At 41.0% G+C, this 15,206-nt stretch overlaps 1 protein-coding gene across 2 annotated transcripts in view; it reads right to left on the minus strand.

Annotated features, from left to right (window-relative positions):
* LOC141798429 (transmembrane protein 87A) overlaps positions 1-15,206 on the minus strand; it is a 28,663-nt gene that overhangs the window by 1,850 nt on the left and 11,607 nt on the right. For both annotated transcript variants that reach the window (XM_074680370.1, XM_074680369.1), the window contains exons 17-20: positions 15,067-15,140; positions 12,179-12,240; positions 12,041-12,093; positions 11,920-11,950 (exon numbers count right to left, since the gene is read on the minus strand). In XM_074680370.1, coding sequence (XP_074536471.1) covers positions 11,920-11,950; positions 12,041-12,093; positions 12,179-12,240; positions 15,067-15,140 — 220 coding nt within the window. The remainder of the gene's footprint in view (positions 1-11,919; positions 11,951-12,040; positions 12,094-12,178; positions 12,241-15,066; positions 15,141-15,206) is intronic.

A 15,206-nucleotide genomic window follows, 5' to 3' on the forward strand; every position in this document is an offset into this window, starting at 1 on the left:
CGACAGAGGACTTCCTCTGTGTCTGAACAGCTGCTGTAACCTGGATCTCCACTGACACGTTCAGATGAAGGTCTCCAGTTTACAGGGTCACTCTTTAAACTGGAACACCGGGAGCTGACAGAGACACATTCACACCATCAGGCTCAAAGAAGACCATTGGTTAGGAGGAACTAAAGCAAGACCAGCACGGCTTTGTGTCCAATCTCTCAGACATTTGAACCGTGACATTCATGATCCTCTGCTCTTTCCTCCTCTCTCATTTCATCCCTGACAGCCTCATGGACCAGACATCTGTTCCAGACTTCCTGAATCATCCCTCCGCCCTGTAACCCCGCTCAGTTAGGAGGTCGACGTCGTTAAGTCGATTCCTCTTGTAGCAGAAATGACAGACGAGGCCGCGTACGGGCGGGTGACAGAAGAGATCCTAGTGGACACGGAGGAGCCAATTTGTGTGGTTTGAACAGGAAGTCGGGCCTGTAGGGGAGCTAACGGCACATTAGCGCGTTGAAATGTCAGAAAGCTCCTTTATTTTCCTCCATCTATCACCCAAAAACCTCAGGGCGACTCTGCCTCACTTTAAAGGTAGTCACATCAGATGAAAGTTTAACGAGACGGAGATTATGACGAGGAGAAGCGCTGAGTTTCCTTTTTTAACGACCTCAACTCTTAACACTGTTTTAATTGTCAGAAGTTTACGGACTGTCCCTTTACGGTCTCAGCTGATGGGTGCAGTGTTTACGGTAATCAAAGTGAGGATAAATCAAACTTTCCAGAGCTTTTACAGACCTAAAGACAGACGATCTCATTCACTTTGCTCAGCAGAGGAAGCATGACGAGTTTAACTTCATCTCCCAAAATTAAAACTCATGAGCTTGAACCAAGTTTACCACCTTGCATTCTCATATTCTCCTCCTTTTTTGTGTTTTACATTTGCAGACGTATCGAGAGTCATAATGTGTCCCAGGAAGAAGAAAATCTACAACATGAAATCATAAAGAATCATAAAACACTGACCTGACAGAGAAGATTTGATAAATGTTTAAATATCAATGATTAACAACGTCCAACAAGCAAAAATAAACTTTTTTTAAGATAAAAAAAATAATAAAATAAAATAAAATAATAATAGTAATAATAAAATAATAATAATAAAAACTTTTTAAAGATAAAAAAATAAAAATAAATAATAAATAAAATAAAATAATAATAATGATAAATAATACGTAAAATAAGCTTTTTTAGAGCGAAAAATAAATAAATAAAATAATAATAGAAATAATAATAAAAATAATAATAAAAAATAAACAAAATATTTTTTACGATATAAAAAAATAAAAATGAATAAATAATAATACAAAAATAATTAAAAAAAATAATAAGTAATTCATTCTGGTATACCCTCTGTTGATGGGTTAGCATAGCTAGCTCGTCCATCTTATTGGAGATAGATCTTACATTCCCAATAACGATGGATGGAAGGACAGGTCCATGTCGTCACTTCTTAGCTCACACCTGAGAACCAGCACGTCGTCCTCACCTCCTTCTCCTCACCTTGTGGGAAACATCTGGCCTTGTACCAGTTAGCATTGACATGCTACAGGCTGCTAACAGCTGAGTTCACATGTAAACAATGCAGCCATGGTCACATGTAGGATCTCCAGACAAACACAGGAGAAAAAGTAGTAAAAAAATCACTGAAGCCACAAAAAGTTTGGTGTCCACGACCAACAAATGAACCATACAAAGTAATGCTCCACTCCAAATACAAAGATTACAAAAAAGAGACAAAAAAATGACAAGAAACGGGCAAACTGCAAAAGGCAGCCATAACCAACAGGGCGGCACCTAGCAACCACGTTTCACCACGTCCAACAAGCACGTCTCTTTCTACCTTTAAACAAAAAAAAAATCAGCAAAGAAACTCGGCAGTTTAATTCTGTGTGGACTGAAAAGTGTTTATTTTACCACCAAGTCCAAAAACCCCTGGATTTTTAATTGAATAGCCTCATTTAAAATGTTTATCATGATTAAAGTGTTGTCACTTTGTGGAGTCAGACTGAGAGCAGAGTTCTAGAATGTTTTGATTTGAATGTAGGAGTCAGCTGACTGTGACATCATAGCCCGATGGAATGCCTTGTGATGTCACAGTGGAGCCTTTTGGGCAGAGTAGTGGAATCACACACAGACCTGTTCATTCTGAAACCTGCAACAGAAAGAGACACATCGTGCACTTTGCTCAGAGCAAAAAACGACGAAAACCTTTTTCACAATGAACTCAAACGCAACACCCGCTGAGACCCAGCCCACAGTGGAGGAGCCTGGATGTTCACGAGGACCAGCAAGGACTCAGAGCAGACGGTTCACTGATATCCCTCCACTCATCGAGACCTTTTTCCGCCACATGACCCCTGAAGAGTGGGATCTGGTGAAGAGGGGTCGGCCTGCTGAAGACACCAAACTCCAGTTAGCTCAGCTGATTCTGGAAATCATAGATTTAATGTCCACTTCTCTGCGGGACAATCTGAGGGGTACAAAGTTCTCCCTTCTGGAGTGGCGGATCGGGATCGTCATGGAGGACATAATTCCTGCAAGTTTTGCTAAGGCTCTAAACACAAACAAAGTTAGCTGTGCCAGCTCCAAAAGCCTGACCAAGTTAATCGCTAAGGAAGTCTCTGAGAGGGTCAGGTCTAGCCTTTCGTCAAAACCAAATCCTGGAAGGGAAGAGATCATGTGCCCTGAGATCCTTCAGAAGATGGTGGAGATGACATGCAAAATGTTAAAGAAAATGATCAGGAGGATGAAAAATGTGTATGAACATCTCGGCACAGCTAGAAATGTTGCAGAGTCGGACCATCAAGAGGACGCAGATAATATCACCCTGTCTACCACTGACGATGACCAGTCAGAGACAAAGGAAAGAAAATCTGGTTCCTCAGAAACAACAGAGGAAAGCCTCAAAAAATGTGCGTCCAAAGCTGTTCCCATCATGAAGGACTGGACTCAAGCTACCTTCAACTTCTCTGATGCCCTCAGAGATCTTCTGCACGCTCACACAACAGATGTGATGCTGTCTGGACTGACCCTGGAGCCCCCGTACTGCAGAGAGGTCCAACTGAAGCTGATGGGAGACATCCAGGCCAGCGTGTGGTGTTTCCAGAGCCTGATGAGGTGGTGGCTGACCTTTCGGACCAGGACCCACAGTGACCGGATCGCAGAGAGCCAGCACATGACAGCTCCGACCACCAAGGGTTTTTCTATGAGCAAAGTCCCTCTGGATGACGAAGCAAAGGCCCAGTTCAAGGAAACAGCTGTCAGAGTACTTGTAGAGATGCTGGTCTCCAGGATCCTCACCAACGCCAAGATCCCTCACACCTCAGAGAGAACTGAGGCCATCATCCAGCATTTGTTTGAAAAGATCTGGGCTGGAGTTGATGATGCAGGACTGGAGATCACACCAAAAAACCTCAGCAAGATCGAAAAAGCCATTTTCAAGGACCTGGGCAAGAAGCTGAAAAAAGGGGCCACAGCAGTGGTTCTCCTGCAAACGAAGAACAGCGACTTTGAAAACTACATCGTCTCAGTTTTCAAGAAGCACATGACACCAAAAAAGCCCAGCGCCTGCTGCAGGTTCTTTAGGTCCATCTTTAGGGCCTTCTCAAGAAGATCAGCTCCATGAGCCCCCCCTCAAAACCTCAAAACAGACGATGTTTACACCTTAAATTTCCTCCAACATCTTGCTGACTCCAGGGTTTTCTCCGGGCTTGCTCCGGTTTTTCCCAAAGAGTCCTTTAGGATGTCACTTTAAAAAAATAAAAGAGGGTCAGCTGATGTTCAAGAGTCAACATTTGTCTTGTTTTCTGGTTTTAATTCAGTGGGAAGGGTTTGCTCTGGCACAAAGACATGATCCTGATTGTACAATGAGTGTAATAAACCTGATGTCCTCACAATGAACTTACAGCTCTGAGCGTATTTTGGTAAAACTATTTCAACTGGTTTCAGAATAAAGAGCATTTTAACTAGTTTAATTGTCATACATGGTGATGTTTATAATTTATATTTCTCTATGAAATGAAAATAAAATTTAAAAATAAAATAAAACTTTTTGAACACAGTTTAAGAGCTTTCAGAGTCAACACCTTGTAAAGATCTGAAAGAAATCTGCAAGTTTCTTCTACTTTTCAAAGAAAATCTTGTTGAAATCTGACTTTTCTGTCCCAACTCTGTAAACTGACCAATCTCTTAATCCTCTGCTTTATGCATTCTCTGACAAATGCATTGATGACTAATATTTATCCAACAAAAAACACAACAATCAGCTGTTTTTAGGGTCTTTAACAGAATTAGAGCATGCACTTGCAGGGAGAAGCAACAAATCCTCAAAAGGGACAAAGATGTTTTATCGTAAAGGTCACAAACAGGACCAGGAGGCAGTGGTGTGCACTCTTGTGAGGGCAAGAATTGGCACTGAAATGCCCTCTTGAAAGCCAAAACCCAAACTGTAGTGCCCACTGTGACCTAATTAGCTTTTTTTTCAGTGTTCATGAGTAAGAATTTTTGTCACCGGCTCAGTCAGCCGGGTGACAAAAATAATATATTTATTTTTTCTTTGGAGAGTCTAATCACTTCTTGACTCGTAACTTCTGACATATTTTACAATCCCGTAAAAAAATACACAAGAAAGTCAGCTGTCAATCTTCGTTAAACATGACGTAAAACCTCGTTTTTAACCTTGTATAACTAATGAAAACAAAACTTTTTTTAAAAAAAAAGGGCCTGAATGCAAGGCAGCCAAATGATATCTTCAAATCACCACAACAATCAGACGTGAGAAACATTTCTACCAGGTGTATTCATTTTTTAAAGTTTGACCACAGCCCATCTGGAATGACTGGGGAGATGGATTTTTTGACCTACGCTGCAGCCAGCCACCAGGGGGAGCAGTCTTGTAGAGAGACCTCACTTTAAACTGAGAAAGATGACATCCTTTTTTTATTTTTTATTTTTTTTTACAGTCTATGAGTCTGTCTACTCCACCTGCGCTCTCTCCTGCGCAGAACTTTGCGATTGTAACACTCAGCCTCCTCACTTTACGATTTACGCAGCTCTGAACTCTCCTTATTGGAAAACAGCAGCAGACCAGTAGAGGGCAGTAAAGCCCCATTTCCACCAAGCGTTCAGCTTGGTTTGTCTCAGTACAGCACATATTTCGTGCCATTTTCTTCAATTAAACCCGGGACAGGTCCCCAAATTACCAACCCGTACCACTTTATGGTGCTCTGGTTGAAGAGGATGCTAGGTAAGAGCATGTCGGAGCTTACGTTAGAGAAATCAGAACTGAGTCACATCTTTTTCAGTCAGTCCTGGAATACTTTGTGTTTTTTTCCAGTCTTTTATTGAAAGTCTCCTTTGTTTTTCTTTTATCTGTTGGTTTTATCAGTTTTCTGTCAAAGTCCGTAACAGTCTGACAAAGGTTGTTGAAATCTGCTCCAAGAGATTCCTAAGTTTTACCCGCTTGTAAAACAAACTGCAATCTTAAGTCGTTCATCCTCTCTGCAGTTAGATTATTGAATGCTTCTTAATCTTTTATCTTGGCGCTCCTTCTAGTCTTTTTATATTCTTAACTTTTAACTCCTTGTGTATTTTTTTTACTGTTGCTTTCATGTCAACTTGTGCCAGCTTCTCCACACGATTTGCCCCATGTAGGATAAATAAAGTTGTCTAAATCTGAATCTGAAGATGAATCAACTTTTTAACCACTGCAAGTTTATTACTCATGACCTATCATGTTGTCACGTTTTAAAAAAGGGCAGCTGATGCTCTGATAAACTCCTCATCAACGAGGGGTCAAGATCACAGGACCGTAATTAAAACTGGAGAATAATCAGGAGAAATTACAAGAAGAGAAAACTACGGGAGAAAGGAGTGTTGGTGGCCTGCTAGCTCTCCTGGTTGTTAGGTCTGTTTTTTAATTAGTTAATGTATGTGACGGATTGATTTTGTCTTTCCTTTTAGAGAATTTTAGTTAGTTTGTATACTCACATTACAGCTTTAGTTACTTTTTTTTTTTGTTTGAAAAGTCTTGTTTTATATTCATACCTGATATATTTTTTGTTGTCAAATGGGGAAGTTGGTAGCACCAGTGGAAAAGTTAGTGCTGTTGTGAGTCAAAGCTTGAGCTTAAGTTCCCTCTTTGGGGCCAAAATGTGCTTAAGTTCCCTTCTGGTTGGAAAAACACTCTTAACACTTGTAAAAGTCAGTGCACGCTGCCGTTAGGAGCTGAGTAAAGATGCAGAAGCTGAGCTGGTTTGGAGAAACAGAAGCTGACTGTTTCTCAAACCAAACGTAAGAAGGATTTATTAATGAAGACAGAAGTGTCAGAATCTTAAAAACATCAGCCGTTCCTCATCAGAAGGACCGAGCGTTCATCACATCCTGCAGATAAATGGGTTTTATTCCACTCCTGCCTTTTTATTTGGAGACTTACAGACTTGTTGCTGACACTTTAATGTCTGTGCAGGAGTCTGGAGATGTTTTATACTTTGATGCATCGCAGCAAAGCCTGAGAATCTGAATCCTATCACGCCGCACGCTGACATGAAATACACTTTTCTGGCACCTCTTTGCTGTTCGGGGTTGAGTGAACCAACTCTTCCAACGGGAGCCCGACTCCTGCTGTATTTCCACTCTGTTCTTGGTCGGTTTCCAGCTCCACAGATCTGCATTCTTCAGGAAAGTTTGTGAAACGTCTGTCTGAGCTGCGAGGGTTTACGCTTACCAACCATTCCTAAAGTCCAAACTGAGGAAACAAGGTCAAACACAGCGTTTGGTTTATTTCCAGGAATCAGATGTAAGAGCTGCAGAAATCTATGAGAAAACCGACTCAGAGCTGTGAGAGGACACGGAAACGGGTCCAGTTTAGAAGTATCAGTACAGTCAGTGGGAGAACTATTATTTTTAACACAACTACTGCAGTGTTTAGCGCAGAATTTAGAGAGCAGGATGAAAAACCTGCTCAAACTTCTTTTTCAAAAATGTAAATGAAACACTCAAACTACTTTGCAAGGTAAGGTATTTATCAGCACAGTTATGTAGCAAAATGTGACATCAAGCAAACATTGTAGTAGCCAGCTATATGTAGTGCTATCGGCAGCCCGGTGCAACAACAAATCTGTAGGCTAACGTGACAACAAGCTAACCTTCGTTCATTTTAGTTGTACCGTAGTTTAGCAGCCGTCTATATTTCTCTCTCCTCACAGCCCGGTGCTCTGAGACGTGTCTGTAACGTGTAACGTTAGTGAATCCTGGTTCTGTCCTACCAGAGCTCATCTACCAACTCCAACCTCACCAAGCAGAGCTAACGTAACCTCACTTTTCATTTTATTGATAGACTCTCAAGTTTGAACAGACCACTGCAGAATAACTGCTGACTGTGGGTCGAAGGTCCCATATTGTGCAAAAATCACTTTATTAAGTCTTTTAGTGAAATTTGTGGGTCATTGTCTTTCCTCCCAGCCCATAAAATGTGATATTTAATGACCAAACTTGTTCTTAGTAGAGCTTGTTAATGTAAAATCCTGACCTAAAACCAGCTGTTTGGATTTTGGGGATTTGCCGACGTCAGCGATTCCCTTTTTAGACCAATCAGGAGCAAGTCTGACCTGATTGGTCCACCGGAGCAGATACCCCCAAACCCCCTCCCCAAAGAGCCATCACTGCTCTGTTTTTGGCTGTAAACAGTCACATAGCTCCATGCTCAAGCTTCCCATCTCAGAAGAAGACAGACTAAGTGTCTAGAGTTCATTTATCAGGGAATGTTCCAGCTACACTCAGTAAAACTGTGCATGTGTGTGCTAGTCACTTCACGGCCGACTGCTTTTCCAACTTTGGACAGTCCAACAGAGGGCTAGCCAATAGACTGGTCCTGAATCCAGGCGCATTACCAACCATCCGCCAACAAACCTGGGACCCTGGAAATGTGAGTATTTTAAATGCTGTGTGCTGTGGAGCAGATGGAAGAGCTTTTCCTCAGTGTCCCCCCTGTCTCTGTGTTAGCTTCAGGATGCTAACTTTAGCTGCAGTTAGCCTGTTGTTTTAGCCTGTAATGTTACGGTAAACGAGCTTCTCTGTTTTCTAAACATTGTGCACTCGGAGCTCGTGGCGCCGCTCTCAGTGACGTGGAAGAGCGGGGCGGTATCAGCGGTGGCTCATTTACATATGAAGGCCACGCCCACTAAATCAGAGCGTTCTGAACAGAGGGGCTATGAGAGCCTGGAAACAATGCTGCTGTGCTTGATTTATTGGCTTTTTGGACCAAAACATGTTACTACCATTTCATGAAGACATCAATGATCCAGATTAAACTGCAGGAAAGGAGCAGGATATGGGACCTTTAACTAATTCTGTAAAGAAATGATTTGTTGAAAGACGTAATTAGTTGGTCAAACTGATAAATGTCACTTAGTGTAACCAATGTTGCTCATAAAAAATCTAATATCGCCCAAAACATCCCTATGATGATTATTTTATCAGTCTGCTACACTGTAAAAGATAAACTTCAAATGAATTTAAAGTAACTGACCAAAGAATAGAGGGGAAACATTGATGTTTACAGCATCAAAACGCACATCGTCAAGTTTAAACTGCAAAAAACTGAAATCTTATCAAGTGTTATTTTCTAGCAAAATTTTCTTGTTACATTGGCAGATTTTTTTACTTGTCACAGCAATTCAGACCTCATTTTTCTCTTTGAATAACTTGAAACAAGACATTTTTCTGGACTGGTCAGGTGAATGTGGCTTGTATCAAGTCTAAAAAAACATTTTCTAAAATAAGACAAAAACACTTGATAAGATTGCATTTGCAGTGAGGAATAAAATATTTTAAATATTTGAGATTATATTAATTATACAGTTTATGGGCAACATACAGCAGAGTAGCTCTTCAGCGCCATCTATTGCAGTGGAGGTGCTGAAGACATACTGCTCTTCCAACTCACCTAAAGTAGTTTTTTTTTTTTTTTAATATTGATATTAAGAGATTAAATGTTTTTTTACACCTCTACATCAGAGCAGAACTGGACTATAGACGTATCTGGTGTATTTAAGGCGTAATATTGATGCGTGCTTTCATGTCACAGTCTCCAAATTTCAGAACAAGTCGTCGAGTTTTTCACTTTTTTCAAAAAGAGTCGCTCAAGGAGTCTGAAAAAGTCGGTGAGTTAGCAACACTGCTTCGAGAAAGACGGCCGGACGCACCTGAAACTGCGACACAAACAAGCGCTTACTGCCACCTTGTGGGCTGAACGAACAACTGCTCCAATCATTAAACACACAATAATTAAAGTGATTTCATGTTTTTCATTCACACATTTATTTCTGAATTTTCTCTGGTTGTTTTATGGTTTTTAAGTGTTAAATCAGGAGTTTTAAGCTGTGTCTGAGCTGCGCCACCTCGCTGACTGATCTCTGAGACTTTAATCTGGGATAAAATAAAGAAATCTGAATGAAAGGAAAATAAAGATTTATTGCAAAACAACAGAGTGAATAAAGGAGAGCAAGGTGGAAAAACTTGGGTAATGTGTTGGCGGCAGGTTTTAGCAACTCTCTGTAATCCTCGGCCTAATCGTGATGGATTACAATATTTAGCATAATGGGTTTAAAGATCAGGTCTGATTTCCCTCCTTCTGCAGAAGAAAATACACGAAATACTCAACACTCCTCTGGTTTATAACATTTTGCTTTTAGTATTTTCCAGATTCTGTGTTTGTTTCTGACCTGAGCTCATATTTTGCCTCTTATGAATCATTTATTGTCGTCTGAGCGTCTGCGTTTGTGCCTTTAATGGATGAATCCCCCCTAAAGAGATCGTTTAAACTCAAAGTCTTTGACGCAACACGAAGAATAAATGTGCAACAGATTTTCTTTTATGTCTGCTGATGTCTCCAATCGACCGGAGGAAACAACATTTCAGCTTCAGCCAATCAAACGCGTCCATCCCTCCATCCTTTGTCCTCTCTGACCCGTTTCCCTCGTCTCTAAACCCTCACACACACACACACGCACGGCCCAGCGTGGATGTACTCATGTATTCTATGGATTTAATACCTGTCAGTGTTTTCGCAGCAGCTTACGTAAGAAACAGATTTTACATAAGCGTCACTTTGTTGATTGCCGTGTCTTAGAAAGCTTCAGCTCAGAGATGAAAGTGTGAATAATCTGTGAAATGGTTCGGACTAAAAGCCAGCAGAGGGCGGGAAAACGGGTCAGGGTTCAGGTTCTGTTGGGTCTCCATGGCATCAGGGGTCGATGCTTTCCCCACACATCGCCATCACACTCTGCTGCTCGCCATGACAACAGAGAGGAGGGTAAACAACAGTATGATGTAACTGTAGCAACAGCTGCTCTCTGCAGAATGGATGCTGCCATCTGGTGTTCACAACAGGAATTACACCCACTCTGTGCAGGATTTTTATCCTGTTTTTTTTTTTTTTTGTTTCTGCTTTAAAAATACATGTCTATTAAAAATCCCAACATTTTTCTGACATCTAAATATTTTAACCACATTAAACGCGTCAACTTTTTTCTCCTCACATTTATTTCCAAAGCTGCAATTCAAACAAAATTTCTCCCAGACATTGGTATTAACTCAAATAATCCACACATGAAAAGAAATCACAACGTTCAGGTCCTTAAATAATGATTATGGTGAATTAAGTACGATAACACAGAAAAAAAGTATTGAACACACTAACTGAGACTCATCTAATACTTAGTGGAGAAGCCTTTGTTTGCAATGACAGCTTCCAGAAGCTTCTTGTATGTTTGAACTAATGGCCCACACTGCTCAGGTGTGATTTTGGCCCATTCCTCTGCACAGATTGTCTTTAAATCTGGAATATTCTTTGGTGCCCTCTGGTGAACCCTTTTCTTTACTTCTTTCCACAAATGTTCAGTTGGATTGAAGTCAGGTGATTGACTAGGCCGTTCTAACAGATTGATTTTCTTTTTCTAAAACCATCTGAGAGTCAACTTTGCCGTGTGCTTTGGATGGTTGTCCTGCTGGAAGGTCCAGCCACGTCTCATCTTCATCATCCTGGTGGATGGCAGCAGATTCAGATCAAGAATTTCCCCATACATGGCTCCATTCATTGCTCCGTCAGTTATATGAAGTTTGCCAACACCATGAGATGAGAAACAACCCCATGCCATGATGCTTCCACCTCCAAACTTCACTGTTGGTGTAGTGTTTTTTGGCTGATGTGCAGAGCCATTTCTCCTCCAAACATGGTCTGTAGTATGACAGCCCAAAAGTTCAGTTTTGGTCTCATCTGACCAGACAACATTCTCCCAGTATTCTACAGGCTTGTCAAGATGCTGTTTAGCAAACTTTAAACCAGCTTCAACATGCCTTTTCTTGAGGAATGGAGTCTTGCGGGCTGAGCGTCCATAGAGGCCATGGCGGTGGAGTGCATTGCCTGTTGTTTTCTCTGTAACAATTGTACCTGCTGCCTCCAAGTCTTTCTGGAGCCCTTTCAGGGTGGTCCTTGGCTGGTTGAGTCCTCTTCTGACTATCTTTCTGACTCCCTGGTCAGAAATCTTCAAGGAGCTCCTGTGCGTGGCCTGTTGATGGTAAGGTGGTGCTTCTTCCACTTGTGAATAATGGCCCCAACGGTGCTGACTGGAATATTCAGGTGCTTTGATATAAGTCTGTAACCAGTTCCATTCTGATGCTGAGCAACAATCAGGTTGTGAATGTCTTCAGAGAGCTGAACGTTGTGATTTCTTTTCATGTGTGGATTATTTGAGTTAATACCAATGTCTGGTAGAAATTTTGTTTGAATTGCGGGGAATAAAAATCAATTCTTGGGAGTTCCCAGCAGCTCTTAAATAAATCCATAAGTTAAAACAAAAGGAGACTCACCTCGTCAGAGTCCAGCAGAGGAGGCAGGGCGCTGCAGAGGAGACAAAAACAAAGATTTAAGCATCAAGTTTGGGAAGTTTTCCTGTGAAAAGTGATGTGTGGTTTTTGATAATCTACTTACACGTCGGCCATCGATGACGGGATGTTTTCCTCCACCCATTTCAGATCCTCATCCTGGAGGAAACAAACAAAGGAGAGTTTAGGTAAAAATGAAGAAGTCATCGTTCCTCTGAGCTGAGAGCGTTTCACTGTGACTCACCACTTTGTTGGCTTTGGCCGTGCCGTTGGTCTCATTCTTCATGCCCCTCATTTTCATCCCCTCTGCAGACACACAGGAGAAAACACACACATTCACACACTGCTCAGATCATCATGAGACAGATAAATTCACAGATTTTCACCCTTTGACCAGCACAGCGCACTGACAAATCAAGGGCTGGGAGCGACCAACAGACGAACTACACGACTTATCAAGGAAATATTAGTCAGACTGACAAACCAAAGAACTATTACGACCACCAACTCACAGATAAATTAACTAAAACATCTCTTGTTATTTTGCCTTGAAAAGAGTCAGAGATCATCTTCTTTTAGGAACCGTTTGATTATTTTTTTTTCTCTTGCCCCAGTAGTAGAAGAGTTACGGTAATGAGAACAGCTGGCATCAGTTATCACCTGTGATTGTAATGTGGTTGGACGTTGATTCCTATGCAGCGCTGCAAACCCCTGGTATCTTTAAGGTCGTCTTTTCTTCTATAAGAATCTGTTTGAGTTTTTTCATTGGCTAAATTGTTGAAGAGTTACGGTATTTAAAGAAAACATGGAAAATGGGAGGATTAATCAACCGACTACCTGGTTCAGGGAGTTGCCGGATGACAGACCAACAAACCGAGTATCTGATGGACTGACTGACAGTTTTACTAACACGTTAACTGTAGAGGTAGACCGATATATCGGCCGGCCGATATCAGGCCGATATTTGGACATTTGTCTCTATCGACCATCGGCCATATTTTCTTTTAAAAAGCCGATTTTTGATCCGTTGTATAAAATGACGCAATTTTTGATCAGGCACAAAAAAGATGAGCACCTCAAACTTGTGGAACCACTTGGATACATTACATACTTTTGTTCAAATTATATTAATAAGTTTACATTTCTTTTTTGACATTTTAAGAAGAGTGTGAATGTTTACTACTGCTTGTTACATTGTGTGTTTACTCAGACAAAATCTTTCATTGTTTTGAAAGCTGAATAAATGTTCAGAGAACTGGACACCACTTGTTGTAATAGATTTCTTTTAGTTGCTCAGAAATTGCTGCGTTTCACAAAAATGTGATAAATTTATATTTATTTAACAATCGGCCTGAGTATCAAATTGGAAAAAATTGGCTATGCATATCGGCATCGGCTGCCCAAATTTGGAAAGCATCGGCATCGGCATCGGCCCCCAAAAAACCCATATCAGTCGACCTCTAGTTAACTGTTAAACTCACTGACAGAGTAACTAAAGGAGTAGCTGATGAACAACTGAAGGACTCACAGGTGGACTTCCTGTCAGACCGACTGACATTCGGTTCAGTCTGTGAGTCCCTCAGTTTTCAATCTTCCCAACGAAGAGGATTATTGAAGGACTGACGGTTGACTAATTTAACGACTAATGTACAAACTATTGAGAACATTAGACCAATACAGGGAATCCCAGCATCAGTGTATCATTTGTTTATTCCATATCCGTTTAGAATCCAAAATTCGTTAAACGGGTAACAACTTGTTATTGAAATCAAAAATCAGAAAACAAATAACAACCTGTTTTGAAATCAAAAATAGAGTATGAGAGAAAGGAATTATGGGATTTTTGTTCTGTTTGTTTTTGGTTCGTATCATTTTCGATGTGTTGTGACCTGGGAGTTGTTGACCTTTTTTTTTCAGGGAGGCCAGTCTTTAACCGCGCGGATCTCATAACCTGTTCACAGAGATAGAGAAGGCGACATACAGCGAGTGACGTATAAATAGACCACTATGGCCGCGCTAGAACAATACAGCGATGTTATTAGGTTTTACACAATCACAATTTTTGGGTTGATCACCGATCACCGATAAGTGAGTTTAAATAAACCGATAACCGATCACCGATCCGATCACGTGAGGAGCAATATTTAAACTACTTGTTTATGTACATATATATGTATGTGCTGTTTCCTGAGTATCAGTCTTGCCATGCCCCAATCTGACTGAGATACATGGGTTAAACATCAACGACCTCTGGAGGGCATTAAAGGACTGACAAGTTCAGTTAAGTTCAGCCTGGACAATCAAAAATATAACCCAAGACAAAAATAATTAGCACAACTTATAGTGATTAAATTACTTTATTGTAATTAATTACTTTCCTGTAACAAGTAAATACTGCAAATTAAGGACAGTAATGCTGCCTCAAACATACTGCAGCATATCAATTAAATTAACAGTCACAGACTGTAACTCTAGTGCAAATAGAACGAAGCTGCCTCAAAACATTCATATACATCCACAAAATTAACAGTTTTTTTTAATCATGAGTCATTGCTCTCAGATACAAACAAATAAACATGTCGATGCTGTGAAACTAGTTTGGAGTAAATGAGACAGATCAAACACGACCATGACGTCATTGATTGATCGGTGATTTATGACATGATGGCTGATCCCGATCATTACAAAAAATGGCAAATATCGGCCGATCCGATATAGCCGACCCACACAGACATTTTGGAGACGTTGCAGGACAGGGGTGTCCGGAGATGCTCTGCAACGAGTGTCAGACGTTTCTGCATCCAACACAACCTCAGGCGGAAATGTCACGTTACTGATGCCTCATAAGTGTGACAGGCTTCGCCTCTTTAAAAAGCACGTAAATGTCCACCATCCTAGATAAAAACGTTAACTAATAATAACTATAAAACGTTAGCTATCATGCTGCTCGGTTCACCCAGTAGAGACTGACTGACCTTCATGGTCAATCAACCTCCTTACTAACTAAATATTTATCTGATAAAAACACTGGTCATCTGAGGGACAAACTACCAATGAACTGGACGCAAAGGAAAGGAAGGAAGGAAGGAAGGAAGGAAGGAAGGAAGGAGTAGAAAGAGGAAAGTTTCAGACCGAAAGCCTCGTTCATCATGGGCTCCTTCTCCTCTTCCTCGGTCTCTTCATCCAGCAGGGGGCTGAAGGCGTACCTGAAACACACAGAAACACACTCTGACGTCAGTTTCCTGTCAAAAAGACAAAAACCTGTCAAAAAA

Source organism: Halichoeres trimaculatus, unplaced genomic scaffold (assembly GCF_033239565.1).
Source record: "Halichoeres trimaculatus isolate MK-OKI-2021-1 unplaced genomic scaffold, fHalTri1.1 fHalTri1_scaffold_9, whole genome shotgun sequence".
NCBI classification, from domain to species: domain Eukaryota; kingdom Metazoa; phylum Chordata; class Actinopteri; order Labriformes; family Labridae; genus Halichoeres; species Halichoeres trimaculatus.